General features: G+C 37.2%; 2 protein-coding genes across 3 annotated transcripts; one reads left to right on the top strand and one right to left on the bottom strand.

Annotated features, from left to right (window-relative positions):
* Positions 1 to 418: 418 nt before the first annotated feature.
* On the top strand, positions 419 to 18,124 carry LOC130187308 (acetyl-coenzyme A synthetase 2-like, mitochondrial). Its single transcript, XM_056404776.1, has 14 exons — positions 419 to 1,055; positions 8,380 to 8,476; positions 8,560 to 8,759; positions 9,986 to 10,161; positions 10,686 to 10,838; positions 11,208 to 11,355; positions 11,865 to 12,002; positions 12,643 to 12,735; positions 15,999 to 16,111; positions 16,649 to 16,775; positions 16,898 to 17,025; positions 17,255 to 17,318; positions 17,408 to 17,529; positions 17,622 to 18,124. Exons 1-14 carry the CDS (start codon positions 743 to 745, stop codon positions 17,796 to 17,798), a joined length of 2,049 nt encoding a protein of 682 aa, XP_056260751.1. The 5' UTR covers positions 419 to 742; the 3' UTR covers positions 17,799 to 18,124.
* abcd4 (ATP-binding cassette, sub-family D (ALD), member 4) lies at positions 17,876 to 26,741 on the bottom strand. Of its 2 annotated transcripts, XM_056404777.1 has the most exons (19): positions 26,363 to 26,741; positions 25,822 to 25,940; positions 25,376 to 25,503; positions 24,664 to 24,803; positions 24,398 to 24,514; positions 23,690 to 23,815; positions 23,256 to 23,306; positions 22,947 to 23,041; positions 22,738 to 22,859; positions 21,600 to 21,691; positions 21,395 to 21,484; positions 21,015 to 21,220; positions 19,842 to 19,933; positions 19,673 to 19,709; positions 19,373 to 19,422; positions 19,234 to 19,286; positions 19,066 to 19,142; positions 18,828 to 18,943; positions 17,876 to 18,494 (listed from the first exon to the last, which is right to left on the bottom strand). In XM_056404777.1, the coding sequence occupies exons 1-19, from the start codon at positions 26,401 to 26,403 to the stop codon at positions 18,393 to 18,395; spliced, it is 1,854 nt and encodes a 617-aa protein (XP_056260752.1). In that variant the 5' UTR covers positions 26,404 to 26,741; the 3' UTR covers positions 17,876 to 18,392. The 2 variants fall into 2 exon arrangements, with proteins under 2 accessions (XP_056260752.1, XP_056260753.1); XM_056404778.1 differs by lacking the exon at positions 23,690 to 23,815.
* Positions 26,742 to 27,789: the final 1,048 nt, after the last annotated feature.

Below are 27,789 nucleotides of genomic sequence, written 5' to 3'. Positions count from 1 at the left end.
ATCCAGACCCACCCTTCAACCTTGCAGGGTTTGGTTTCTCTGAGTGTTTACCTGAAATCTTCTGTATTATATCCAACCACTCAGGAAACAGTCAGAAGAGAGGCTCAGAACCTCTCTTCTGATTGGCTCACAGACCTGTTGTTACTACTGCCCCTGAGATAAGCCTAAGAGAGGAGATATAAAACTACACTGGGATAGTTTTTGGTACTTAAAACCCAAATATATCATCTTATGGATATATAAAATTCAAATGAAACAGTAGAAAAGTGTAAAATATGGGACCTTTAAACTTTTGAAAAGAAGAAATATTTGCATATTTCTACATTATTTATTTTTCAATGAGCGGGAAGGAGTAGATGTAAAGAATTGGTCACTTAGAACCTTTTTAATGGAAAAATCCAATCAGACAACTTATCATTCAAAGCACTGTATTATTTAATGTTAAACCGTGTCTGGAGATCATCTGTATATAATGAAATTACTTAGTTATCTTTTCTATTGCAAGTGATACTGAAATCCAGCTGTAGCTTACTATACTTTCCAGGAAAAAACTGTCGGCACATGGGGGTTGCACCGCCCTTTAAGGCGTCACTTCTCCAGAACTTCCTCCGGAGTTTCCAAGTTTTCCCAGTTCTGTTAAGTTGAACAGCGTAACTTCCAAAATTGGTTCAACAAACTGTTCTCTGTTGCGAAAGCACTTTGCAAGCCTCTCACATCGCACTGAGCACTGGCCACTTTCATTATGTGGCTGTCTTCTGGATGTACTTCAAAATACGTCATGGCCTCCTTCAGTTGTCGGATCTTCAGGTCTTGTTTCCATGGTTTGAGTCGAAGGAGATGTAACACAGCAGCTTTTATGCCGGAGGCTGCGGCGTTTGAAGCAGTGTCGGACCGCTCAGCTCTGCAGGAGTTTTCAGTCTCCTGTAGCGAGAGCTTCTGGGCCGCTGTGGCGCGTCAGAGACTGAGCTGGATCAGTCCTTTCCACACGGTCCAGGACTGTGACCTGAGCCGAGGCAAGATTAAGTGGTTTGAAGGAGGAAAGCTTAATGTGTCTGGTAAGGTTAACTTCAGAATGTAAGTAATAGGCATTGTGGGGATAGATTTGATCAATAGAATAGAAATAGAAACTGATACATTTAAGAGACAATAGAGTTAAATTTGATATTCAGGCACAATTTTCCATGTTAAAAACGCGTCCAGAAACGTCAGACATCCTGATGCAAAACCTATCAGCACATTTAACCAAGGGCGCAGGTTTGGTCTCATTGGTAGAGACGCAACAACTTTGCCACCGCTCCAAAACAAAGATATTGGCCTTTTAATGCAATCAACCAAACGGTTTATTAACATATAAGATCTGAATATTCATTCAGGAATGCCCATACGCAAATGTTATATATGTAGCCTATATGTGTTGAATTTCCATATATGAAATAAATGTTCATATGAAGTAAAATCATATATGTTTAAAGTATATCCTATATAAAAAAATACATGAAACATGCTAGAAATAGGAACAATATCATATATTGAAGTATATGTCCAGCTAATAGCCAAGAAACATGTATTTTAGTAAGTTTGTTTATATTATAGCCATATGTTAAATGAATATATATTCACCCCAAAACCTGTCAGTATAAGCTATGTTCATATTATATATGTAAATATAAAAGATAGATCTCTATTTTTTAAATATAATTGGAGATTATTCAGAAAATCAAATACAAATATATAGAATTTAAAAAAGAATGCTGTTTTAATAGAGTTGCATTTGAATATGAAAATTCTGAAATACATTATGAACTTATATCTTCATATGTCCAGAGGATGTATATATGTCTTAATAATGTATCCTCTTATAGGTGACACATACGGTTACATCACCCCTGATATAGGGACATATATGTCATACATATGTCATAAGTCATAGTATATTAAGGCATAAAAAAGTCATTAGTAAGTAGTAAGTCTGGAGCGTGGGAGGGAACAGGAGTGTATCTAGTGAATCCTCGCAAGCACAGGGAGAACATGCCAACTCAACAAAGACCAAGGACGGGTGTTTGAACCCATAACCTTCTGATTGAGAGGTAACAGTGCTAAACACTGGACCATGAAGCAGCCTCATACGTATTTCATCATATAATAATGCATAAGGACATCATAGAATAGTAAGACATATAAAGTCATACTATGTTAAGGCATAAAAAAACCTAAAAAAATGTAATAGTATAGGAAGGCGTACAAACGTCAAAAAACTTAATTGTGTAGTGAGGCAAAAAACATCAAAAGACGTCATACTATGGTATGGCATAAAAACGTCAAAAAAGGTCATAGTATAGTATGGCATAAAACTTAAAAAAACGTCATAGTATAGTATGGAATAAAAATGTCAAAAAACGTCATAGTATAGTATGGCATAAAAATGTCAAATAATGTCATAGTATACTATGGCATAAAAATGTCAAAAAACGTCATAGTATAGTATGGCATAAAAATGTCAAATAATGTCATAGTATACTATGGCATAAAAATGTCAAAAAACGTCATAGTATACTATGGCATAAAAATGTCAAAAAACGTCATAGTATAGTATGGCATAAAACTTAGAAAAAACGTCATAGTATAGTATGGCATAAAGTGTCAAAAAACGTCATAGTATACTATGGCATAAAAATGTCAAAAAACGTCATAGTATAGTATGGCATAAAAATGTCAAATATTGTCATAGTATAGTATGGCATAAAAATGTCAAAAAACGTCATAGTATACTATGGCATAAAAATGTCAAAAAACGTCATAGTATAGTATGGCATGAAACTTAAAAAAAACATCATCGTATATTATGGCATAAAGTGTCAAAAAACGTCATAGTATACTATGGCATAAAATGTCAAAAAACGTCATAGTATACTATGGCATAAAAATGTCATAAAACGTCATAGTATAGTATGGCATAAAACGTAAAAAAAAACGTCATCGTATAGTATGGCATAAAGTGTCAAAAAACGTCATAGTATACTATGGCATAAAATGTCAAAAAACGTCATAGTACAATAAGGCATTAAAATGTCAAAAAACATCATAGTATAGTATGGCATAAAAATGTCATAAAACGTCATAGTATAGTATGGCATAAAACGTAAAAAAAAACGTCATCGTATAGTATGGCATAAAGTGTCAAAAAACGTCATAGTATACTATGGCATAAAATGTCAAAAAACGTCATAGTACAATAAGGCATTAAAATGTCAAAAAACATCATAGTATAGTATGGCATAAAATGTCAAAAAACGCCATAGTACAACAAGGCATAAAAATATCTAAAAACGTCATAGTATAGTATGGCATAAAAATGTCAAAAAACGTCATAGTATACTATGGCATAAAAATGTCAAATAATGTCATAGTATAGTATGGCATAAAGTGTCAAAAAACGTCATAGTATAGTATGGCATAAAGTGTCAAAAAACGTCATAGTATAGTATGGCATAAAACGTAAAAAAAAACGTCATCGTATAGTATGGCATAAAGTGTCAAAAAACGTCATAGTATAGTATGGCATAAAATGTCGAAAAACGCCATAGTACAACAAGGCATAAAAACGTCAAAAAACGTCATCGTATAGTATGGCATAAAAATGTCATATAATGTAATTGAACAGTAAGGCATGAAACATCATAGTATAGTATGGCATAAAGTGTCAAAAAACGTCATAGTATAGTATGGCATAAAAATGTCAAAAAACGTCATTGTATAGTATGGAATAAAAATGTCAAAAAACGTCATAGTATACTATGGCATAAAAATGTCAAAAAACGTTATAGTACAATAAGGCATTAAAATTTCAAAAAACATCATAGTATAGTATGGCATAAAATGTCAAAAAACGCCATAGTATAGTATGGCATAAAAATGTCAAAAAATGTCATCGTATAGTATGGCATAAAAATGTCAAAAAACGTCATAGTATAGTATGGCATAAAAATGTCAAATATTGTCATAGTATAGTATGGCATAAAAATGTCAAAAAACGTCATAGTATACTATGGCATAAAAATGTCAAAAAACGTCATAGTATAGTTTGGCATAAAACGTAAAAAAAAACGTCATAGTATACTATGGCATAAAAATGTCAAAAAACGTCATAGTATAGTATGGCATAAAGTGTCAAAAAACGTCATACTATAGTATGGCATAAAACCTCAAAAAAAACGTCAAAAAACGTCATAGTATAGTATGGTATAAAAACGTCATATAATGTAATTGAACAGTAAGGCATAAAAATGTCAAAAAACATCATAGTATAGTATGGCATAAAATGTCAAAAAATGTCATCGTATAGTATGGCATAAAAATGTCAAAAAACGTCATAGTACAATAAGGCATAAAAACGTCAAAAAACGTCATCGTATAGTATGGCATAAAGTGTCAAAAAACGTCATACTATAGTATGGCATAAAACGTCAAATAATATCATAGTATAGTATGGCATAAAACCTCAAAAAAAACGTCATAGTATAGTATGGTATAAAAACGTCATATAATGTAATTGAACAGTAAGGCATAAAACGTCAAATAAAGTCATAGTATAGTATGGCATAAAATGTCAAAAAATGTCAAAGTACAATAAGGCATAAAAATGTCAAAAAACGTCATAGAATAGTATGGCATAAAATGTCAAAAAATGTCATAGTATAGTATGGCATAAAATGTCTAAAAACGTCATAGTATAGTATGGCATAAAATGTCAAAAAACGTCATAGTACAATAAGGCATTAAAATGTCAAAAAACGTCATAGTATAGTATGGCATAAAAATGTCAAAAAACGTCATAGTATAGTATGGCATAAAAATGTCAAAAAATGACATTGTATAGTATGGTATAAAAATGTCAAAAAACGTCATGGTATAGTATGGCATAAAATGTCAAAAAACGTCATAGTATAGTATGGTATAAAAATGTCAAAAAACGTCATAGTATAGTATGGTATAAAAATGTCAAAAAACGTCATGGTATAGTATGGCATAAAACGTCAAAAAACGTCATCGTATAGTATGGCATAAAGTGTCAAAAAACGTCATCGTATAGTATGGCATAAAATGTCAAAAAACGTAATAGTACAATAAGGCATAAAAACGTCAAAAAACGCCATCGTATAGTATGGCATAAAAACGTCATATAATGTAATTGAGCAGTAAGGCATAAAACGTCAAATAAAGTCATAGTATAGTATGGCATAAAATGTCAAAAAACGTCATAGAATAGTATGGCATAAAATGTCAAAAAATGTCATAGTATAGTATGGCATAAAATGTCTAAAAACGTCATAGTATAGTATGGCATAAAAATGTCAAAAAACGTCATAGTATAGTATGGCATAAAAATGTCAAAAAATGACATTGTATAGTATGGCATAAAAATGTCAAATAATGTCATGGTATAGTATGGCATAAAACGTCAAAAAACGTCATAGTACAATAAGGCATAAAAACGACAAAAAACGTCAGAGTATAGTATGGTATAAAACTTAAAAAAACGTCATAGTATAGTATGGCATAAAAATGTCAAAAAATGACATTGTATAGTATGGTATAAAAATGTCAAAAAACGTCATGGTACAGTATGGCATAAAATGTCAAAAAACGTCATAGTATAGTATGGTATAAAATGTCAAAAAACGTCATAGTATAGTATGGTATAAAAATGTCAAAAAACGTCATGGTATAGTATGGCATAAAACGTCAAAAAACGTCATCGTATAGTATGGCATAAAGTGTCAAAAAACGTCATCGTATAGTATGGCATAAAATGTCATAAAACGTCATAGTATAATATGGTATAAAAATGTCAAAAAACGTCATGGTATAGTATGGCATAAAATGTCAAAAAACGTCATAGTATACTATGGCATAAAAACGACAAAAAACGTCTAAAAACGTCATAATATAGTATGGCATAAAACTTAAAAAAAGTCATAGTATAGTATGGCATAAAACTTAAAAAAACGTCATAGTATAGTATGGCATAAAATGTCAAAAAACGCCATAGTACAATAAGGCATAAAAATGTCAAAAAACGTCATAGTATAGTATGGCATAAAAATGTCATATAATGTAATTGAACAGTAAGGCATGAAACATCATAGTATAGTATGGCATAAAATGTCAAAAAATGTCATCGTATAGTATGGCATAAAAATGTCAAAAAACGTCATCGTATAGTATGGCATAAAAATGTCAAATATTGTCATAGTATAGTATGGCATAAAAATGTCAAAAAACGTCATAGTATACTATGGCATAAAAATGTCAAAAAACGTCATAGTATAGTTTGGCATAAAACGTAAAAAAAAACGTCATAGTATACTATGGCATAAAAATGTCAAAAAACGTCATAGTATAGTATGGCATAAAGTGTCAAAAAACGTCATACTATAGTATGGCATAAAACCTCAAAAAAAACGTCATAGTATAGTATGGTATAAAAACGTCATATAATGTAATTGAACAGTAAGGCATGAAACATCATAGTATAGTATGGCATAAAATGTCAAAAAATGTCATCGTATAGTATGGCATAAAAATGTCAAAAAACGTCATAGTACAATAAGGCATAAAAACGTCAAAAAACGTCATCGTATAGTATGGCATAAAGTGTCAAAAAACGTCATACTATAGTATGGCATAAAACGTCAAATAATATCATAGTATAGTATGGCATAAAAACGTCATAATATAGTATGGCATAAAAACGTCAAATAAAGTCATAGTATAGTATGGTATAAAAACGTCATATAATGTAATTGAACAGTAAGGCATAAAACGTCAAATAAAGTCATAGTATAGTATGGCATAAAATGTCAAAAAATGTCAAAGTACAATAAGGCATAAAAATGTCAAAAAACGTCATCGTATAGTATGGCATAAAATATCAAAAAACGTCATAGTATAGTATGGCATAAAATGTCAAAAAACGTCATAGTATAGTATGGCATAAAATGTCAAAAAACGTCATAGTACAATAAGGCATTAAAATGTCAAAAAACGTCATAGTATAGTATGGCATAAAACGTCAAATAATGTCATAGTAGGTGTGTCGTGTGGCGTAGTGTTCTAAGCAGGCGCCCTATGTGTAGAGGCTACAGTCCTCGTTGCAGTCGGCCATGGTTCGAATCCTGCATCGGACGGACTTTTGCTGCATGTCATTCCCCCTCTCTCTGCCTCCCCGTTTCCTGTCTCTCTCCACTATATACTGTCAAAATAATGGCATAAAAAGCCCAAAAAAAACGTCATAGTATACTATGGCATAAAAATGTCAAAAAAATATACTTTAAAAAAAAAATAATGTCACAGTATAGTATGGCATAAAACGTAAAAAAAAAACGTCATAGTATAGTATGGCATAAAATGTCAAAAAACGTCATAGTATAGCATGGCATAAAATGTCAAAAAACGTCATGGTATAGTATGGCATAAAATGTCAAAAAACGTCATGGTATAGCATGGCATAAAATGTCAAAAAACGTCATAGTATAGTATGGCATAAAATGTCAAAAAACGTCATAGTATAGTATGGCATAAAATGTCAAAAAACGTCATTGTATAGTATGGCATAAAACGTAAAAAAAAACGTCATAGTATAGTATGGCATAAAGTGTCAAATAATGTAATTGAACAGTAAGGCATGAAACATCATGGTATAGTATTGCATAAAGTGCCAAAAAACGTCATCGTATAGTATGGCATAAAATATCAAAAAACGTCATAGTATAGTATGGCATAAAATGTCAAAAAACGTCATGGTATAGTATGGCATAAAAATGTCAAAAACGTCATAATTACAATTCATATAATTCAAACTCATAACCTTCTGATTGAGTGGCAACAGTGGACCACCAAGTATCCCCACATATATTTCACCATATAGCAATGCATAAGGACATCATAGCATAGCGAGGCATATAAAGTCAAACATCAAAAAACGTCATAGTGTAGTATGGCATGAAATACTATACTATACCATACTGTCATATATAAATACTATGTACTAAGGTATAAAAAGGTCAAAAAACGGCATACAATATATATAAGGCATAAAAACAAAACAAAAAACGTCATAGTGTAGTACGTCTGGACTGTGCGAGGAAGCATGAGTACTGGAGAGAATCCTTGCAGTCACAGGGAGAACATGTCAACTCCACAAAGACCAAGGGCTAAGATTCAAACCCATAAAACCCTGATTGAGAGGCAACATTGCTAATCACTTTAACTACAGAACACCTTGAACTGCTACTGTGGTGATGAGGGAAGCAGATAAAGTGTAATTTTCTTTCTGTGTGTATGTAAGTGTGCATGTGTTTTCTTTATGGGCGCATTCAGTGAACTGCCTGGACCGGCACGTACACACCTGTCCCGAGAGAGTGGCTTTGATCTGGGAGAGAGATGAGCCGGGGTCAGAGGTCAAGGTCACCTACAGGTTAGCAGATTTGATTTATTGTATAAGTGTGTGTGTGCTCCTGCTTCATTTACCTCAGTTCACTGATATGTGTCTCTTCATAGGGAGCTACTGGAGATGACATGTCGCCTGGGAAACCTTCTAAGGCATCGTGGTGTGAAGAGGGGGGACTGTGTCACCATCTACATGCCTCCATGCCCTCTGGCTGTGGCGTCCATGTTGGCCTGTGCCCGCATTGGTGCAGCCCACAACGTGGTGTTTGCCGGGTTCAGTGCAGAGGCCTTGGCCGAGCGAATTAGAGACGGTGAGACAGTATGACTGACCTGCTGATGCTGTCAGAAATTTAGGTGACAGCATGAGAATGGAAACAGATTTCCACTGTGCATTTTAAAGCTGCACTTATCAACATTTTTATTTTAACAACGGAGCAAATGGCTACATGTATTGTGAAAAAGGGTCACTTTTAGTGGACAACTCACAGAGAATTACCCCCTGACTCTGCAGTTTCACTTAGTTCTATAGAGATTTGTGTCTTTAATGGTGTCTTTCACCTCTTTGTTTTGGTTTTACGTCCTACAATTTAATTGTCTCCCATCAGATTGTTTCAAGCAGCAGCAGCAGACAGCTATTTTCCTCTAAAATAGACTGATATTTCCTCCAAGAGTTAGCTCGTAAAGATCAAAAAGTGAGTGAAAAGAGTGAAAAGAGACATTTGCCAGGTGGACAAATACATGATTTCAGATGGATGCTACTGTTGCTATGGGTCAGCTGGATGGCAATTAGCAATTGCTTGCTAATATTATATTATAGACAATTATAGGTGATATGTCAATGAAAAAGATTATTTTGCTCTGTAAAACCATAACAGTGAGCTGAAAGACACCAAAAAGCACCATGGGATTAATACTGCAGGTGCTAATTCTCAATGGGTTCATCCCTACGAGTGACCCCTTTCACAATGTGCATCGTAATTTAATTTCACTGTTGATATGAAAATATAGTTTGGGCAGATTTAAGTGTTAGATGAACCCTGGCTGATGACAAGTGAAGATATTATGATTGGCTCCGTACTTCTTCGCTTATTTGGAACACAAATAATTCTTGTGTTTTTCCATGCAGAGCAAATGTGTTACACCATTGGGTTTGGTGGTTTTTTAATATATTCGAAACACAGTCAAGGGAATTTTTTTCAGTCACAATATCCAGGGATTGCAATCAGATGCTTTTACTTCTAGTGTTTCCTTCACCACAGTATTACAATATGTTGAATTTAAGTTAAAGGCAAGGCAAGTTTATTTGTATAGCACATTTCAACAAGGCAATTCAAAGTGCTTTACATAGAGCATAAAATGTATCAAGACAGAATATAAAAGCAACACAAATTATAAATTATATACAGTATAAATTGAATATTGACAATTGCAGTTCAATTCAGTGCAGTTAATAAAGTTAGTTTAATAAATATAATATAAATAAATATAATATAAATAAGTATCAGCAGTCTGATTTTCATATGCATCACATTTTCAGCCCGATCCAGCACTGTCATCACGGTGAACCAGGGCGTCAGAGGGGGTAAGGTCACAGAGCTGAAGAGGACGGTGGATACAGCGGTCCAAAGCTGTCCGACAGTACAGCAGGTGTTTGTTGCTATGAGAACAGAGAATCCAGTTGTCATGACAGCCAAGGACGTCGCCATGGAGGAGGTGAGAGAGCAGGTTCCTAACAAATGCAAACAGCAGTCACTTTCCACGGATAGATGAAGATAGAAAAAAAAAATGTCTGGTGAATGTTTGACATTTTTGTTTGATGCATTTAATTTAGAAATGAACCAGTTAACCACAATTGTTTTGACTTGATGGATGACTTGATTTATCAACTAATCTTCGAAGTTAAACATTCATTCTTGATGCTGAAAATAGCAGGTGACAGTCCACTAGTAGCTGTTCTGGAGTTTTCAGTCGTACCACATGAGCTTCCTCAGCAGAAGAAAGATGGAGAATTGAACATCTACAGTTCTATAAGAAACTGTCTGATCGAAAGCTCCAGAGCAGCTCCTGACTGGATTTGCCTTTTAAAATGTTGCTTTGTCTCCTAGTATCTTCAAAGGTTTTACTGCATGTTTGGCACAACAAAAGCAATAAAGTTTCTTCTGTTGTGGTCCTATTACTATGCTGCAGTTACTGGATGTGATTAACAAATAATCCAGTAAATTCACTGTGTGATCCAGGAAATGCTGAAGGAGGACGTGGTGTGTGAGCCAGCTGCCATGGACAGCGAGGACGTTTTGTTCCTGCTTTACACATCAGGCAGCACAGGGAAGCCCAAAGGACTCGTCCACACTCAGGCTGGGTATCTGCTGTATGCTGCACTCACCCACAGGGTAACGTCAAGCACAATATGTAGTGTCTTGCTGATTTTATTTTCCTATCATGCAGTGTATAGTTACTGTACTCTATGCCAGTGAAGGCCATGGACAGCCAAAATGTGATCTGTAATCCAGTGTCCGACCATCTGTCCAGGAAATATCAGCCTGTTCACAGGAGCTTACCCAAAAATGGTGCTCTAGTTTTAACATCATGTATTTACGTAATATTCTGAGTTCAAATTGTGTTTATATCAAATGGGTTATTCAACAGTATAAAATGGATGTAAACACTATTTTTTCATCTCTAAACAATGACCATGAGCATATAAACATTTTCTTTTTTTTTAATCCAATCATCTCATCAATCTTCCTCCTCATCCCCAGTATGTCTTCAGCTACCATGATGGAGATGTATTCGGCTGTGTGGCAGATATTGGCTGGATAACAGGACACAGTTACAGTGTCTATGGGCCGCTGGCCAACGGGGGCACCACTGTCCTTTTTGAGAGCACTCCCATTTACCCTGATCCAGGTATGAATGCCAGCAAATGTATGAATATATCCAACTGGTTGGCACTTTCATAATAAAAGAAAATTCATCGTACGTTACAAAAACTCTAAATACCTATAGTTGCAAAGCAAATCTTCCAATTTGTCATGTATTCATCTTAGGACGATATTATTAGCTGTAATGGCATCGTTTTTAAGACATTTTCATGATCATGTTATATGCTGTGTAAAGTGTGTTGACACACAGCTTGTCAGTATTTCTGTCCTTTGCCAGCAGCTCTGCTCGCCTGTGTCCGTCTGTCTATGAATAACTGTTTACAGTTGAACTTGAACTTGGCCGTAGCTTCTGTGCTAAAATTATCTTCTGTTTAAACAAGAGTCAGGGCCTCAGTCGTCAAATGTGTCAGCACACACACATTGTTATTGTCAAGGTGAAACTGATTCTGATTATAGGTTATCAGTATCTTCTCAGCACATGGTAGCATATCTCTTTGGGCCATGCTAACTCAAGACATGTTTTGTTTTCCACAGGAAGGTACTGGGAGATGGTTCAGAGACTTAAGATTAACCAGTTTTACGGGGCTCCCACAGCGATCCGCCTGCTGCTCAAATATGGAGACCAGTGGGTGCACAAGTATGACCGCTCCACCCTCAAAACTCTGGGATCTGGTACGCCTTTATATCTGAATATACTATTATGTGAACAATCACAAGACCAGAGTCCAGAACAGACAATCAGACAGAGCAGAAACAACTCTACAGTTCAACCACATGAACTCACAAAGTGTTTCTGTGCTGGGGTGGGAATTATTTTTATTTAGAAATTCAAATACATACAAAAGTGATGTAGTGTATCTCCAGCTTCCATCACAAACTAGAGTCTGCAAATTGTGTTGACCATCAAACACAGTTTGTACCATACAGCATTATTAAGGAAGACTTAAGAGTGTTTAAAACCACATGTTAAACTACACATACACACTCATGTGCTGGTGAGAGACCAGAGATTCCTCTCCTGTGGGAACACGCACGTGTTACATACTTAAAGTACACTGAAAGTTAAGCCTGGCTAGCACGTCAACATGCCTCAGTAATCTACAGCGTTCATAGAAAAGTCCAGCGAACACACAGTATATACATACCATACACCTGTTCCAGTGAAACATAAGGCTGAAGCTATAACACAAAGCTTAACATATAGAATATAAATCCTGCTACTAAGCAACATAGACATCTCTCTTTACAAACACCTCTGGCTTGTTAATATCAATCTAACCAATTTACATTAAAAATGTCTGTCTTTCTGCAGTGGGTGAGCCCATCAACACCGAAGCATGGGAGTGGTACCACAGTGTGGTTGGAGATGGCCGCTGTCCTGTGGTGGACACCTGGTGGCAAACAGGTAACGGTGAACACACCGACATGTGGAATTTATCAGCTACTGGAGAAAAGTTTTTCTTTTTCTTTTTTATTAAATTGTCACCAAAATGTCAGTTGGTTATGTCAGTGGATGGGATTTACATGTTAGATCATAGAAAACAGTAGAGCGACAATGTCCTTTCCCAAATTTGAAGACACCACATGTTCGCTCGCCTGGTTCAAGACCTCTTTATCACACACCTCAGATTTGTAACGATTTACATTAAGTGAAAAGTAATGTAAAGTCAAATCAGTCTGAATTCCAGGCTAAATGTACAGCTTAAGAAAATATTTCTTTTAATCCAAATTTTTATTTGTAAAAACAGAGACATTAGCAGTCATGTCGATTAATGAATCAACCCAAATAATTTTTACTTTATTTTTTTGTCAGTTGGCTCATCATTAAAAAAATTAAAATAAAAAAATCAACACTAAATTCTACCTTCATACAAAGGCTAAAACAGTTATTTGGCTTCAGGGATACTCAATGCTTAATGCTGAACTGTTGAGTCAGTCTCTTCTGTCATACGCTTTTTGTCTGTACTTCACGTGTGGCTACAATCTGACCTTCACTCTACTGTGATCTCTGTCTTGTTTAACATTGGGGCCAGTTAACTAAATCACATTTGTTGAGCTCACATAAAGCTTGGTTTTGTTTCTCATTGTGTGACTCTTAAATTATTTCCTCACTTTCACAATGACTCCGGAAAGGGCAGCTCAGTTCACGAACTCTTCCTCAAACACAGCCACATCTGCAGGTTCTGTAACAGCCCATCGGTCAGTCTTAAAGGGGTGAGCAGTTTGCTCCGTCCCTCCAGCAATAACAGTGTTACATAACATCAGGAATGTGGTTGTGTATGCGCAGACATGCACAATATAACAGCACATGGGTGTATGGGCGCGCGCACACGCACACACATGCACGCACGCATGCACGCATGCACGCACACGCACACACACACACACACACACACACACACACACACACACACACACACACACACACACACACACACACACACACACACACACACCCTCTGAACTCCCCTGAATCAAACCAGATGTTTTCCTCTCAGAGTTAAGCTTCTGATTTTGGGAGCAGTTGTCAACATTCAACTTTTTATGGTAATATTGAATATTAACAACAGTCATCATCAACACCAAGGCCATGTAGGGAAATATGGGGGGGTAATAATTTTCTTCCCTGTTTTCATTTTGTTTGTCAATTCTCACTTTAGCCAGTTGGATACATGTCGACTGCAGACTGCAGCTGTTTGGGGACACTCTGATAAGTCTATAAACTTCCCACTATCAGATGAGTCGCTACAGTGCAGCTTGTGCTCTGACTTGCTCTTAAACCCACAAAAATGGGAACTTGTTCTGCAATTTGTCCTCACAGAGAGAAAGAAAGAGAAAGAGAAAGAGAAACTGACTCTATTTTTAGAGTCATCTTGATAGTTTTTGTCCTCAATTATGGTTACATAACAAGATAAAAGTGGGAAAAAGAAACAATATAGTGTAAACTTGACTAAACTGCAGTAAATTACAGTAATTGCAGGGGGTTTGATACAAAAATTGTCCTTCACCCTCTGCTGTCCTCTGAAGTCACCACAAAATAACCACTATTCCTTTACCAAAGCCCTTATGACTGGACATAACAACAACATGTTTGAAATCAGCTGATTTCGCTAATAAAATCAATTTCACAGATGAACACAGGAGCCGACTGACACTATGTGTTTCATCCTGAGTCTTTCTAAATTAGATTGAGTAATGACCAAATGGAGCAAAAGCTGCGTTAATTACCATACAAATGGCAAAAATCTATAATTAATTGACGATAATTAAACATCAGAGCATGATGAGCTTGAGAATTATAGTCACAGATATGACCCAAATACTCTACCTCGGTAAAAAAAGGATTATGTTTTTATGTTATTTTCCTGGACCACTGTTTCCAATTAGGACTAAGTGGCATTATTCATAAATGCCATTTGGTTGATCTGGGAGCAAGTAGCCTGTTTAGAGAGAAAATTAGATTTTGATCTGCCGTTGGCATACGGCCTCCATGTTGGATCACACAGGACTGGTGAGGTGAGAGGATGAGCAAAAAAAATTAAAATAAATTTTAGTAACTACATGTTTAAATTCTTACTTCTGAGCATTTATTGAAAGGAATAGTTTGACGTCTTGGAAACTACTGTACATCTATTTTTCTTTCTAAGCTAAGCTGCCCAGCTGCTGGCTGTAACTTCATATAAAATGGACAGATGTAAATGCGTTACCAATATTCTAACCTCTAACTCTACAACTTTATTTCCCAAATGTTAAAGTAGTAAAGGTCCCTAGAGGCTCTTGTGGGGGGTGTTGCTAGTGCTATTGTGGGATCATCTGTTGTGTCCTACTTTATAACGGGTCCCCTCTGCTGCCACCAACACCACCAGGCAGATTTATCAGAGTCCCTGAGGCTCGGACAAACCTAATTGCATTTAATTTACTTAGTATGGCTGTAATTCCACAATCTAAATCTGCAGCAGTGAGAAGGGCTTATCTTAGATTTACAAACTGTTAGTTGGCTCTGTCATCTACCTTGTACTACTCCCCTCTCTGTTCCTTTCATTTGTCATTTCACTTTTTCCCCAATCTGTTCTTCTTCAGTGCTCTGAACAAAAAATGTGTTCTAGTCTGAAAACTACTTTGTTCGGTTCAGGTTACTCAACAACTGTATTTCTGAGTCCCACTGAGTGTCCTCAGTAACGTGCCTACATTATTTTTCTGTCAACTTCTGGGTTTTAGTAACTTGCGGGGATACAACAATTAAAAACAAACACATGGTAAATATGTAAAGGCTGAGTCGCACCGGGAGTTTCGGACTTGTGACTTCAGTATTTCTAAAATCCTGGACACAGTAGTTGTTGTCCTGGTGGTTCAGACATAGACAGTAGCTTACTGTACATCCCTGGTTCGTTTCTATCTGGGACCTTTGTTTTCATGTTATTCCTCCTCTCTGTCTTCTTGTTTCCTGGCGCATCTTAACCTAGGGCAAAATTTGAAAAAAGCTTTTGTATCGAGCGTTGCTCTATAAAAAATTAAATGTTGGTCTGAGGAGGTTCAGTCATACTTTACAAACACAGATATTTTCTGATTAACAGTAGCCTTTTAAAAAGGTGTTTTTTTTGGTTTGTTTTATGCACGCTGTATATACAGCACTTTATATAATCTGTTGTATTTTTCCTCTGTTCCCAGAGACAGGTGGCATCTGCATCGCCCCGAGGCCATCAGACCCAGACGCAGAGATTGTCCCAGGAATGGCTATGAGACCTTTCTTTGGCATCAAGCCAGTACTCATGGACACTGAGGTATGATGCTCATCCCTACGTGTGTGTGTGTGTGTGTGTGTGTGTGTGTAGCATGCCACCCTGCCAATGCTGGATGGCTGGGAACAGCCCAGAGGAGAGGGTCAGATTAGGATTATAAAATAGTCACCAGCTGTGTCACTTTTGATACCCACCCTGCTCCCACCCATAAGTCCCATTCTGTGCGTGCCAAACCCCTTATTAAAAATCTGTCAAACTACTTTGTGCCTATTGCAGTTGCTCGTTTCTGAAATGCGCAGATTGTGCAGACAGTTGGGAGTGGTGACTCTGAGCTGATCTATCATCCTCCCTCTCAACACACAAACACACACAATCACCCACGCAGCATTCAGAGAGCACAGGGTCCCAATAGCATTAGTACACTTCCTAAAATATCAATAACACATTCTTACATGAGTTCTTTCTTACTTGCAGTAATTATATCAGTTATGTAACCAGCCCTTGTTTGGTTGTCCATTTCTATTGTCTTGCACATCATCCACTTTCTACTTAACATTTATCACTCCTGGGTTTCTTCAGGGCAAAGTTGTGACTTCCAATAACACATCTGGAGCTCTGTGTATAGCTCAGCCATGGCCCGGCATGGCCCGAACAATTCATAACAACCACCAGAGATTCACTGAGACCTACTGTCAGCCGCATCCTGGTACAGTATGATGCGTCCATGAACAACCTGTCACTGTCGTTATGGTGTTTCTATATTTCTCTTCTTTGCTGGACGCTTCATTTCTTATTGCAAGTTAACAGTCTCTAAAATGCCTTTGTTAGGTTATTTCTTTACTGGTGATGGGGCCTATCGATCAAAGGAGGGGTATTACCAGATCACTGGGCGCCTTGATGATGTCATCAATGTGAGCGGTCACAGGATTGGCACGGCAGAGATAGAGGATGTGGTGGTAAGTAGTAAAAAAAAAAAAAAAAAGTAGAAAAAAAAATCTCAAAGTGACTAAATATGTCCATAGTTTGAACAGGGTTAAAGTAATTTCAGTTTCATTAAAGTGCAATTTAGTTAATTTCCTTCAATGTTTATCCAAAGAGACATTTATACTGTTGAGCCATTCTTTCATCTAAAACTTGAAACCATGAAACGTACACACGATCCTGATCCTGTCATTTCTGTAACAGAATCAATGTTCTGCAGTGGCTGAATCTGCTGTCATTGGATACTCACATAACATTAAAGGACAAGGTAAGCAACACGTTTTTTCCCACATTACACTGTTCACCGGGATGAATAAGAATTTGAAAGCGGGGTTCTCTGTCTCTGTGCTTTGTCAGGCGTTTATGCTTTTGTGGTGCTGAAAAAGAGCGTAGAGGTGGAAGAGGCGGACGTGTCCAGGCAGCTAACCGTCATGGTATCTAAAAAGATCGCCAAGTACGCCTGTCCAGACTGCATCCAGGTAATTCTGCTCCACTGACTTTAAACTGCAAACAGACATTTAAGACTAACTTGCACTTAGTAACTTCGGCCATTTTTTGGTCTTTCTCACAGTTTGTCCAGCGTCTGCCAAAGACACGCTCAGGTAAGATAATGCGCCGGGTGCTGCGGAAGGTGGTGGAACGTGAATTGAACGGGTTGGGTGACCTCAGCACGCTGGATGACCCTACAACAGTTCAGGAGATCATCCAAGGTCACCGCGACCTCTTAAGCAAACAGCAGCAGCAATGATGTGTTTGCTGAAAACATTCTTATCGCACTTAAAACAGACTTGTGTCTGTGTATAAACAATGAGTTTAAAGGCCAAATATTTTTATTTGTTTTTATTGCACATATGAAAATTGTATCAAATCAGGTAAACAAGTGTTTAAACTGTATGTATTGTCCACAGATGGATCTGCTCTTGGTAGGAATTACTAAAAGCATAAAAACATTGTGTGTTTTTAATACAAAACTTAATTACACAGTAGTAATAATATTCCCATGTATTAACTGTGAACATAACACAATAAACCACTGTAATTTAACATAAAGACAAACAACAAGTATAAAGTTTACTGTTTCTTTCCTGTTGTTTTCATTATATTTAAATCATGCTGACTATTACATAATAATCCAAACCATTCGTTTGTCTTTGGGTCCAAAACATTTTGGCTGGTTCCAGACCCAGAGCCTCTAAACCATCATCCTGTCTGAGAAAATGTGTCTATGTACCTTATTGAAGAGCACCTGTTAGTAACTGAGGAGTTCAGGAGTGTTTTCTGTTCTCGCCGCCCACACTAGTGCTTCCTACATGTCTGGGATTTCAGAAAGATGAGTCTGAGGTCACATGGTTTCATCTCTGTGATTGAGGCTGCCGCTGCCTCCTTTTAAATTTGTTAACTCCCATCGGCCGCCTCCACACAGCTTCAGCTGAACATCATGGTACTGTCGGAAAAATGAAACAAAGACAAACGGAATTAATATATAAAATAAAAAACAGATTTGGTGATAAAGCAAGTGGAAGTATTTGTTAAACTAGAGGGAAATGGAGATATAGACATTGCATCGAAAGATTAAATAAAGCACAAGTTCAGACGATTCAGAGGAACTGATAAAGCAATCGCCCTTGTGGATATAGGATCTAATCAATTAAGGGATTTCTTGGCATTTAGCAGAATTTGGATATACCGAGGATTACTAGCAAAAATAACTATAAAATCTCAATTTGGCTCTGAGACGCCTGGTCAGGGATGTGCGCTGTATGTGTGTTCAGTCTACCTTCTCCAGGCTGCTACGGTGTCCCAGACTGATCAAAGTCATGCCAAGCTGTTTACAGGTCCGGTACAGTTGTGCCTCCGCCTCCTCTGTCAAAGCACTGGTGGCCTCATCCAACACTGCGAAGAAAAAATCAACAAAAATGAAAATGAAAAAACAAAAATTAAACTAGTTGTTCAATTAAACAGTGGGTCGGGCAGCTGTGTCAGAATCACAGAATGAAACAGCTTTTAAAACACACCTGCATATTTGGGCTGCAGGTAGAAAAGCCGAGCAAAGCAGAGACGCTGCATTTCACCTGGAGACAGAACATCATACCTGCAGGGAAAAACTGAATTTTAACTCTGCACAGTAACACACAATGCAAACAGCTATTGTTGCACCTTGCTGTTCTTGTTGTTGCTCTTACCAGTTCCAGTCCACATTTTCATCCAACCCACCTGTCCGCTTCAAGAGACTGGACTGGACAACAGATAAAGAAACTTGCAGATGAATAAACAGTGCGGTAAAACACATGAAAGATTTTATTTAAAAAGCAGAACACTCACCACTCCAGCTAGTTCCAGGAACTGTATAATTCTGTCATCATCCACTGACCCTGAAGAAAGAAACTCACTCAGATTAGCAACTATTTCAGTCATTTTATGAGGCAGCACTGACACAAAACCAAAACCAGGTTTATATTAATTAGAAATATTGCTCTATATTCATTCATCCACTTATATGATCATACACAAACTTCCCAGTTATTTATTCTGCCAGAACAACACATTTTGATTAAATGAATTAATATTTTTAGCCTTTAGCTGTTAAACAGTTAAATGTTCAGTCACAGTGAAATCAGATACCTGATACAGGGTAAATATCCTTCAGTGGGTAGATCACCTGTTGGAGAGACAGTTCTAGTAAATCCTCATTTAACTGGTAGTTTGATCTCTTCAGATGTCAGCATTTTACAACAAGCTCAGCGTCTACACGGGTTTTGAAAGCAAATGACATTCAGGAAGAAGCAGTGACCTGTTCGCGCAGCGTGCCATCGGTCAGGTAAGGTTTCTGCGGCAGGAAGAGGGTTCCTCTGGGCCCGAAACATGTCGTCATGTGGACAAAACCTGAGGAAGAGAAAAACAAAATTGGCAGACAGACAGTGTCATGAAGCTACTCATCTCTGCAGATGTCACAGAATATATCTTTTGCAGTCATTTCACTTTTGTGCAATATTTGCATTTTTTTCCTGTGGTCTTATTGTAAAAAGTAAGAATAACAAAACAGAACAGTAGTACATCCTGCCATTCTCTGTGCCACTTATAGAAACAAAAAGACTGAAGCACAACTCCGGGGTTTTTTAACCTGGGCCTTAATGTCCAATTTTTTTGGGTGTAAATGATTGATAGGGACGAAAATCTTTGCAATGATGAATGTAATCAAACGCGACTTGTGTCCACATCAAAGTACGTCCAATAAAAGTGCTTTTTTTTTGCCACTGATAGGTTCCGATTGTTAGTATAAGTCTCTCACAACATTATAGATGTAATTCCTACTGCTGCCACAGTTGGTTAGTTTGTTGGGAAAATAAGGCCCTGGTTCAAGTAGACATGAACAATGGTTCAATCTAGGTCTGTAACTAATGATTATTATCATTACCAATTGATCAGATTATTTTTTTGCTTAATCAAATAACTGTTTAGTCCACAAATCAGAAAACTGTGACAAATTCTAATTTTTCTGAATCCAAGGTGACGTCGTCAAATATCTTCTTTTGCCTGACCAACAGCCCCAAACCCAAAGATATTCAGTTTACAATGATCAAAAACAGAAAAGCAGCAAATCCTCCTACTGTTGTAGGTGCAACCAAAGAAGGATTAGAATTTCTGCTTGAAAAACAACTTAAATGATAAATCAATAATCAAAATAGTTGATTTTCTGTCAATCTACTAACTGATAAGTCAACTAACCATTGCAGCTCTACTTCAATCACCTGTTTCTGTCAGCTTCAAGTGATCAAAAATATGTTAATGTGCATCTTTAACAAAAAATGTTACAAGGCCTTAATGTTGGCCATGCATATCCTTTCACCCTTCTCTATTGTTTCATACACTGACCACTTCATTAAAACTCTTCTGTCATATGTGCACTCGCATTAAAACAAATTAAAATGAATCAAACTTCATCCTTCTGTCCCTATTATCTCACCACTGTGTGCCTCCCAGAGGCGGTTGAGGACCCTCAGCAGTGACGTTTTGCCCGTCCCTGTGTTTCCCACCACCAGTAGATGAGCTCCCTGACTGATTTTCAGACTGAGGTCCTCCACCAGAAGCTCGTCTGAGTAAGGAGATTTGTATGAAAGATGGTCCAGGATGAAGGCAGTGTCCACTGGGCCTGCGTGGACATTGAAGTCACTGTGTGGAAAGAGATTAAATTCATTTATATAAGTACTTTATATTCATTTTTGTCCTCGTGTTTGCTCTTTGTTTTTTAAATTACATCTAATATTATCAATATGCTAAAATGTTAAATCACTTCGCATCCCTTTTTTCTGCAGCAGAGATTATTGTAAAAGCTTTCACACAAACCTGTCAAAGTCGTAGCTTTCTCCTGACGCAGGGTCATAGTCACACTGCTTGCGTAGGATGTCATCCATCACCTCCCTCATCTCCCCAATCCTGACCACAGCACACACACAGATTCAGTGATAGAAAGAAAAGGTGGATGGCATGCACCAACACTGCTGTCATCATCTGTCCTCCAGGAGTTGAATTTAAGTATGCTGCGTGATACCTGTGGGTGTATCCAGCCACATCTGACAGAGTGGTTGACAGGTCTATAAGCTGCGTGAAGCCATTTATCAAGTAGATGCACACAAAGGCGTTCTGAATGTTAACAAGGAGAGGGAGAACCAGAGCAGAGAGTGAATAAAATAAAAGATTATTTTAAAAAGTGTCTGGATACAGACAAAAGGCAGCAAGGCACAAAGTAGACTGGAGGAATTTAAGAAAAGAGGAATACTGACTGATGATGAAGACTTAAATATACTAATCTATGAGTAATTATGACCATTATAAAGCTACTATAATGCTTCTTAAGACATATGAAAGGGACATCTCTGTCCGAAAACAGGCAATTTGAACTCAAGATGAATGGAGTTTAATGGATCTATCAGGAGAGAAAGGCTTTGCTGCCACCTAGTGGTTGAATTAGCAACATTCAGTAGCTGCTGTTCTGTAATGGAAACTGGGACAGTGAGCAACACTCACACTTCCATGATCTTTATGTAAATCAAGGAGTAATCACTGTAACTATTATTTATTTTTAGGTGTGTCTGATACTTTTTACATTGTTGGCTTCCTGAAAACATTTAATCATTGATCACATGATTCAATTTCCTATTTTTTAGTTCCTATTTTCTAAAATTTCTTCATGTCAGACATTGAATGTCCATCTTTATCTTGATAAACATTGTTGGCCTGTGTAAATACCTGAGACAACAGTGCAAATAATCCAGAGGCCTGTACTATGAAGTAGGATTTGAGGTCAGTGAGGTAACTTGAGGTTTTACCCTGGATTTTTCAGGGTTACGACAGTGGTTCACTTCTTACCAGGGTAAATCACCATGGTAACTTAGGCTAACTTCAGAGGATCAGATCAAAACTAGCCAACAGCCCAAATACTGACCAATCAGATCATTGGAAAAACTGAGTCATCATTCCCACAGGACCTTGACAGGGACAAAATAGTTTACAATAAAGTGACAAATAAAGAGCAATAGATATTTTTATAGATCAGTTTTGCTGTTCGAGTCTTTCCGTGTGGCCATCAGTCTATCCCTGCTGTCAATAAACCAAACTAAACCAAACAAGGTCTTGCATTTTTCAGGATCTACTATTTCTAAGACAAAGGGAACAGGAAGAAAGCCTACCTTACTGATGAGTGCACTAAGCTCGCCAGGAGTGAGACCATCATAGATACCAGTGAAGATGGGAATGGCGATAATAATGTAGCTGAGGAAACCTCCGAGGTAGTCAAAGGTGTTCACCCCGACTGATGGTGGAGAGGTCAGAGGTTAACTCTACAAGTTTAAACAATATCATAGATATGAGTGAGTGGGTGTGTGTAGGATGGTCTTACTATAGAGCCATAGTTCTTTATTTATTAGACTCTTCTGAGTTTCTAACAGAGCCTGCAGTCTTCGATTGGTCCTCGTGTGCTCCACTTTACCAGCTCTAAAAACCCAGAGAGCAGCATTTGTTCCAAACTGCTTTAACCACATAATCTGTTGGATCTGATGTGTCAGGAGAATTAAGACAGACCTAGAGAATATTTTTTTTAATCACAAGAAAGCAGACTTCCTGTTTAAGATGTACATGATTGTCTAAACTTTCCAGCATTGTCTAGATCTTTCTGTGCAGCACAATCATGTCAAATAAATCCCCTCACCTGTAAAAAGCTGCAGACTCTGCATTAACACGGATTTGCATGTGCTTGAATCTGGAGATACAAAAACATTACATTTCTGTAAAAATTAGTTTTCACTGTCAACACAAAATCACATTTCAACATATGACTGATGAAATTACAAGTCCCCTCAGGAAAAGACTACACTGCAAACTGACGCATATCCTGTTATTTCCTAAGAGGCAAAAGGCACCGGGCCAAAGTCTACAGATACTTCCTCTTGACAAGGGACTGGTTTCCTTAACAATAAATACTGGAAATAGTTACATTCAAATAAAACCCATAAAACGACAAACTGCTCTGTTAAAGGTCGAGGAAAACAAATGTTGACTGGCCATTTCACTCAGCCCTGCGTTGCCCGTCTATCAGAACAAACTCCTCGACACACAGCGAACATACAGTATACTTAACTTTACCTGAAGTCACCCTCCAGCTTTTCTTGCTCAAACAGAGTCGACACAATCGGCCCCATGAGGATTTTATTGGCAATGGTTCCAACCACAAAGTACCCAAAGATACTCACAGGGCCGATCCAGCCGGTGCTGCAAAACAAGGCAACTTTATTTCTACAGCACCGTCCAAAAAGGCACAAAGTGATTTACACTGGGTATTAAAACAATGTTAAAAGACAATCAGGGGAAAATAAATTACAACTGAATACAATTATACTAAATTAAACAGATGAAACAAAGAAATAAAAGTTGTAGTTTCAGAAAATAAAGAACCCCAAATTTAACAAAAAAGCTATGGCCAACTTTTATTGCCAGTATTTAAACAGTAGAGAAAACAGACACATAGGAATTGTCTCTCTTTCCCTTTCACAGTTTTTCTTGACTGTTGACTTTCAGAGACACTGATAGATTCACTGAGGACAAGTGACCATCTCTCATCTCTTTGTAAACACATAAAAATAACTACATATAAAAATGGATGCTCTGCTTTTGACAGCTTTCTGAGTTTCCTCTCAGTATTTTCAAATGTTGAAAATGTTACTATAATAACACAATTCTCAACTCAACAGAACACCGTCTATGTTTCTCATGACGCTTTTTCAACTTCAGAGTAGGTGTTAAATGCTCATATATGGAGGCACGTGTTGCCACAGTACTCCACTACAAACCCACCTGTAAAAGCAGTGGTAGGTGTAGTAAGCCAGCGTGAACGGCGAGACGATCAAGCGACTAGCCATGGTGCTCATCTGCTTACACAACCTCTCTGCATCCTGACTGATCCGCTGGTCTCTGGAATACAAACGAAACAAACATGATGAGAAAAAAAATCACCAGGATTAACCACCTTTATATTGTTTTCCACTGCAGAATCACACAACATACTCAAATATCCACATGATCTAATACATAAAACCTTTCAAATGATTCATTTTACTTACGGATTGTCTATGTCCTCTCTAAGTACATTGAGTGTGTAATAAACCCGGCCCTGGAAGTAGGCCGTGTGGAGGCTCTCGGTTAGCGTCTTCCGCCAGCTAACATACATATGATTGCAAATGTACTGGTCAAGACTTTTCAGCTGGGAGAGAGAAAGAGAGGAACACAGAGAGGGAGGAAGAAGAAAATGTCTATTAGAGAGATAAATAATCAATGCATACACAATACACAGTAAATATAAGAGTTTCTATGAGACTAACAAGAGCTTGTTGAGGCCTCAAGCAATGTGGCAAAATAAACAGTATGTAGAATATTTGTTTCCTATGAGGAAACTCATTGTGTTTGTCAGGTTTACAATCCAAGTCAACACGACCAAGATTGAGAGGATTCAGGCCATAAAATGAAGATGTCAGGATGTCCTAACCTGATAAAGGTGCTACTGTGCTTTATGGCGGCAATTCAGTGAAAACTAATATGATCACACAATGAGATACAGGGAATAGTGTACCTTATTTTTGATTTCGTTTCAGTACATGGGGAACATTGGATTTGGATTAATCACATACAAACAATGAATTGCCTTATTATGAGTAAGAGCATTGCTGTGGCTCTGCTTATTATTGAACAAGTCAACTTTCTGAATATTGTACTGTATTTGTATCTGGTCAGTAGGTAGGTTAACTTCTGCCAACCCTCCCAGCTACATCAACTTACTGTGGAGTTGATTAAAATGAGCACCATAGCTTTTCCCACCAGACGCCTGAAGCCTGAATAATCTTTTTCTGCCAGCACATTGTAGAAGTGACTGGGGAGGACACCCACTTGGTAAATGATCAGCTGCTCTGATGGCAGAAAAAAAAGATGTGTTAGCATATTGTTACAGAGAGAGTTCAAACAGAGACTCGTAAAAACAATGCAGGAAAATTATACAACACTTTTAACTAAAGGTCAGTGTCAAAAAACATAATATGCAGCCTGCTGTTCACAGATGTGTAGCATTTCAAGCTCACAAAACATATTATCCAACAGGCAGGGAATGTGTCTCATGACAATTAGTGTCGTCATTACTTCCTTCATTCACATTAATTTGATAGATAGCATGAACTATTTATTTCCCCCTTGGGCTGCCATACTGCCATACAGGTAACCGCAGCAGTTACCTGTCAGAGTGACAAAAAGCAGCGTCCCAAACATCAGGACACTCTGGCTGCTCCAGGATGGGAACAGGACCTTCTGGATGCTGCAGAACCTCTGAACAAACTTCCAGTCCAATCTTGGTCTGAAGTCGTGCAGAGAGAGAGAGAGACTCATTAAGGTGAATTAGACTTTTTTTTTTTTTAAACTTCTGAACTTTGATATGAGGAAATTCTTGCATTTCTTTGCATCAGTCACTTACACCAACATATAAAATGCTTGTCGAAAAGCACAATGACTGACCTGCTAGTTTACTGTTGTGCTATATGGTGTATTTGCAAATTTTGATTTCGGATCTTTTAAATTTTTGTCTGGAATAGACAATTACTGAAGCGGTTTTACTGTGCAGCTACTTATGGATAATCTAATGAGTGAACATTATTTATATGATAAAATCTCTAAAAACAAAAAGACGAACAACAGAAAACCTTGCTGCTTTAGTTGTTAGTAATCACAGAAACTTTATCTCCTCCACTAGTTTCCCTGCAGGTGTAGCTTCAGTCTTACCTTTTTGTCCCTCTGCCATTTGACTTTTCCAGACGAGACATTTGCTCTCCCGGCAGAGGACCGATATTCTTCCCAGGTAAAACTGCACATACGTTTTTCCGATTTGATGTTACTGTTAACCAGCTAGTCAAGCTAACTTCAGACCAATGTGTGAGGCAGCCGGAGTATCAGCGGGTTAACAGTTGACAAGGTTATCGAGGGAAGTAACGAACAAATGTCTACAAAATTATCTAAAATTACCACCTTCTTCATTAATCTCACGGCTTCGTTAATCGTCTTAAATGTTGCCTAACGTGTTAACTATAGCACTGTCTAACTGGGTGCTGACTACCTGACTAACTACCTTACGTCTCCACTGTAAAGTGAGGTAGAGGGGATTGTTTTGGAAGTAAGAAGTAAAACCCGGACTTCCGGTTCAGTGTACTCCGATTTTTCAAAATAAAACAATTTCGTTCGAACTGCACTAACTGAATATAAAAAAAATATATAGTAAATGACTGAATTACATTTAGCCTTTAAATGGATCTATTAATGATTGTGGGTTCTTGAGAGAAGCCCGCTACACCAAAAATAGACCATCAGGCAAAGTTCAATTTATCAGAACAGCAGAGACACCTTATCTATGATGCTCAAAGGTTGAGTGTGACTCCACAGTGAGATTTGGGAGTAGGGAGTTAAAAAATGACCCTTGCCTACACTGCATACCTTCCCTAACCACTGACCTTTTGTGTTTTGAGCTGTCAAAAAATCTATCAGAACCGACAGCAAGCAGACAAGCTATTGCTGAAATTCTCAGATTTCCTTGTTCAGTTGTCTGAGATTGATTGAACTGAGATTACATCATTCATATCTGACAGAGGAAGGTCACAGTATTCAAAAGCAGAACACACACTTGTCTTAAATTACAGATGCATTGATTGGACCTCCTCTGACACTCTTTTACAAGAAAAATAAAACCAGAGTAATTACGAAAATAACATGCATTCAAAATGTTTTTTTTTCCTCTTTTTTTTTGGATTATTTTATTTTTCCTGTTCCATATTTTTCAGATACACTCTTTGCATAACAGAAAAAAAGATGAGTTGATGGTAATATTAGATCTATAAATATCCCATGAGTACTTGTGATGTGAGAGCTCTGGGATTCATATTCTGGCATGAACATTAGAGCAAATCATTATTACAACATACGAACTGGTAAAAACATCAATTACAACATTTAGACAAGTCCTAGAGTCAGTGTTTTATATACTGTAGTATAAGGACACCTGAAATATCTCTGTAATTCATAGTAATAGATTTAGATTTTTTCACTCTAGAGCAACATTTCAGGTCAAGATAGTTAAACTGGTAAAATAATTTATCAAAAATATTTGCTTTTCTTAGTTCTATGCTTTTAAATGATTATTCAAGAGACCACTTCGTTTA

Source organism: Seriola aureovittata, chromosome 19 (genome assembly GCF_021018895.1).
Source record: "Seriola aureovittata isolate HTS-2021-v1 ecotype China chromosome 19, ASM2101889v1, whole genome shotgun sequence".
Classification (NCBI taxonomy): domain Eukaryota; kingdom Metazoa; phylum Chordata; class Actinopteri; order Carangiformes; family Carangidae; genus Seriola; species Seriola aureovittata.
Note: the sequence above shows the minus strand (reverse complement) of the source record. Positions and strands in the feature narration are given on the sequence as shown.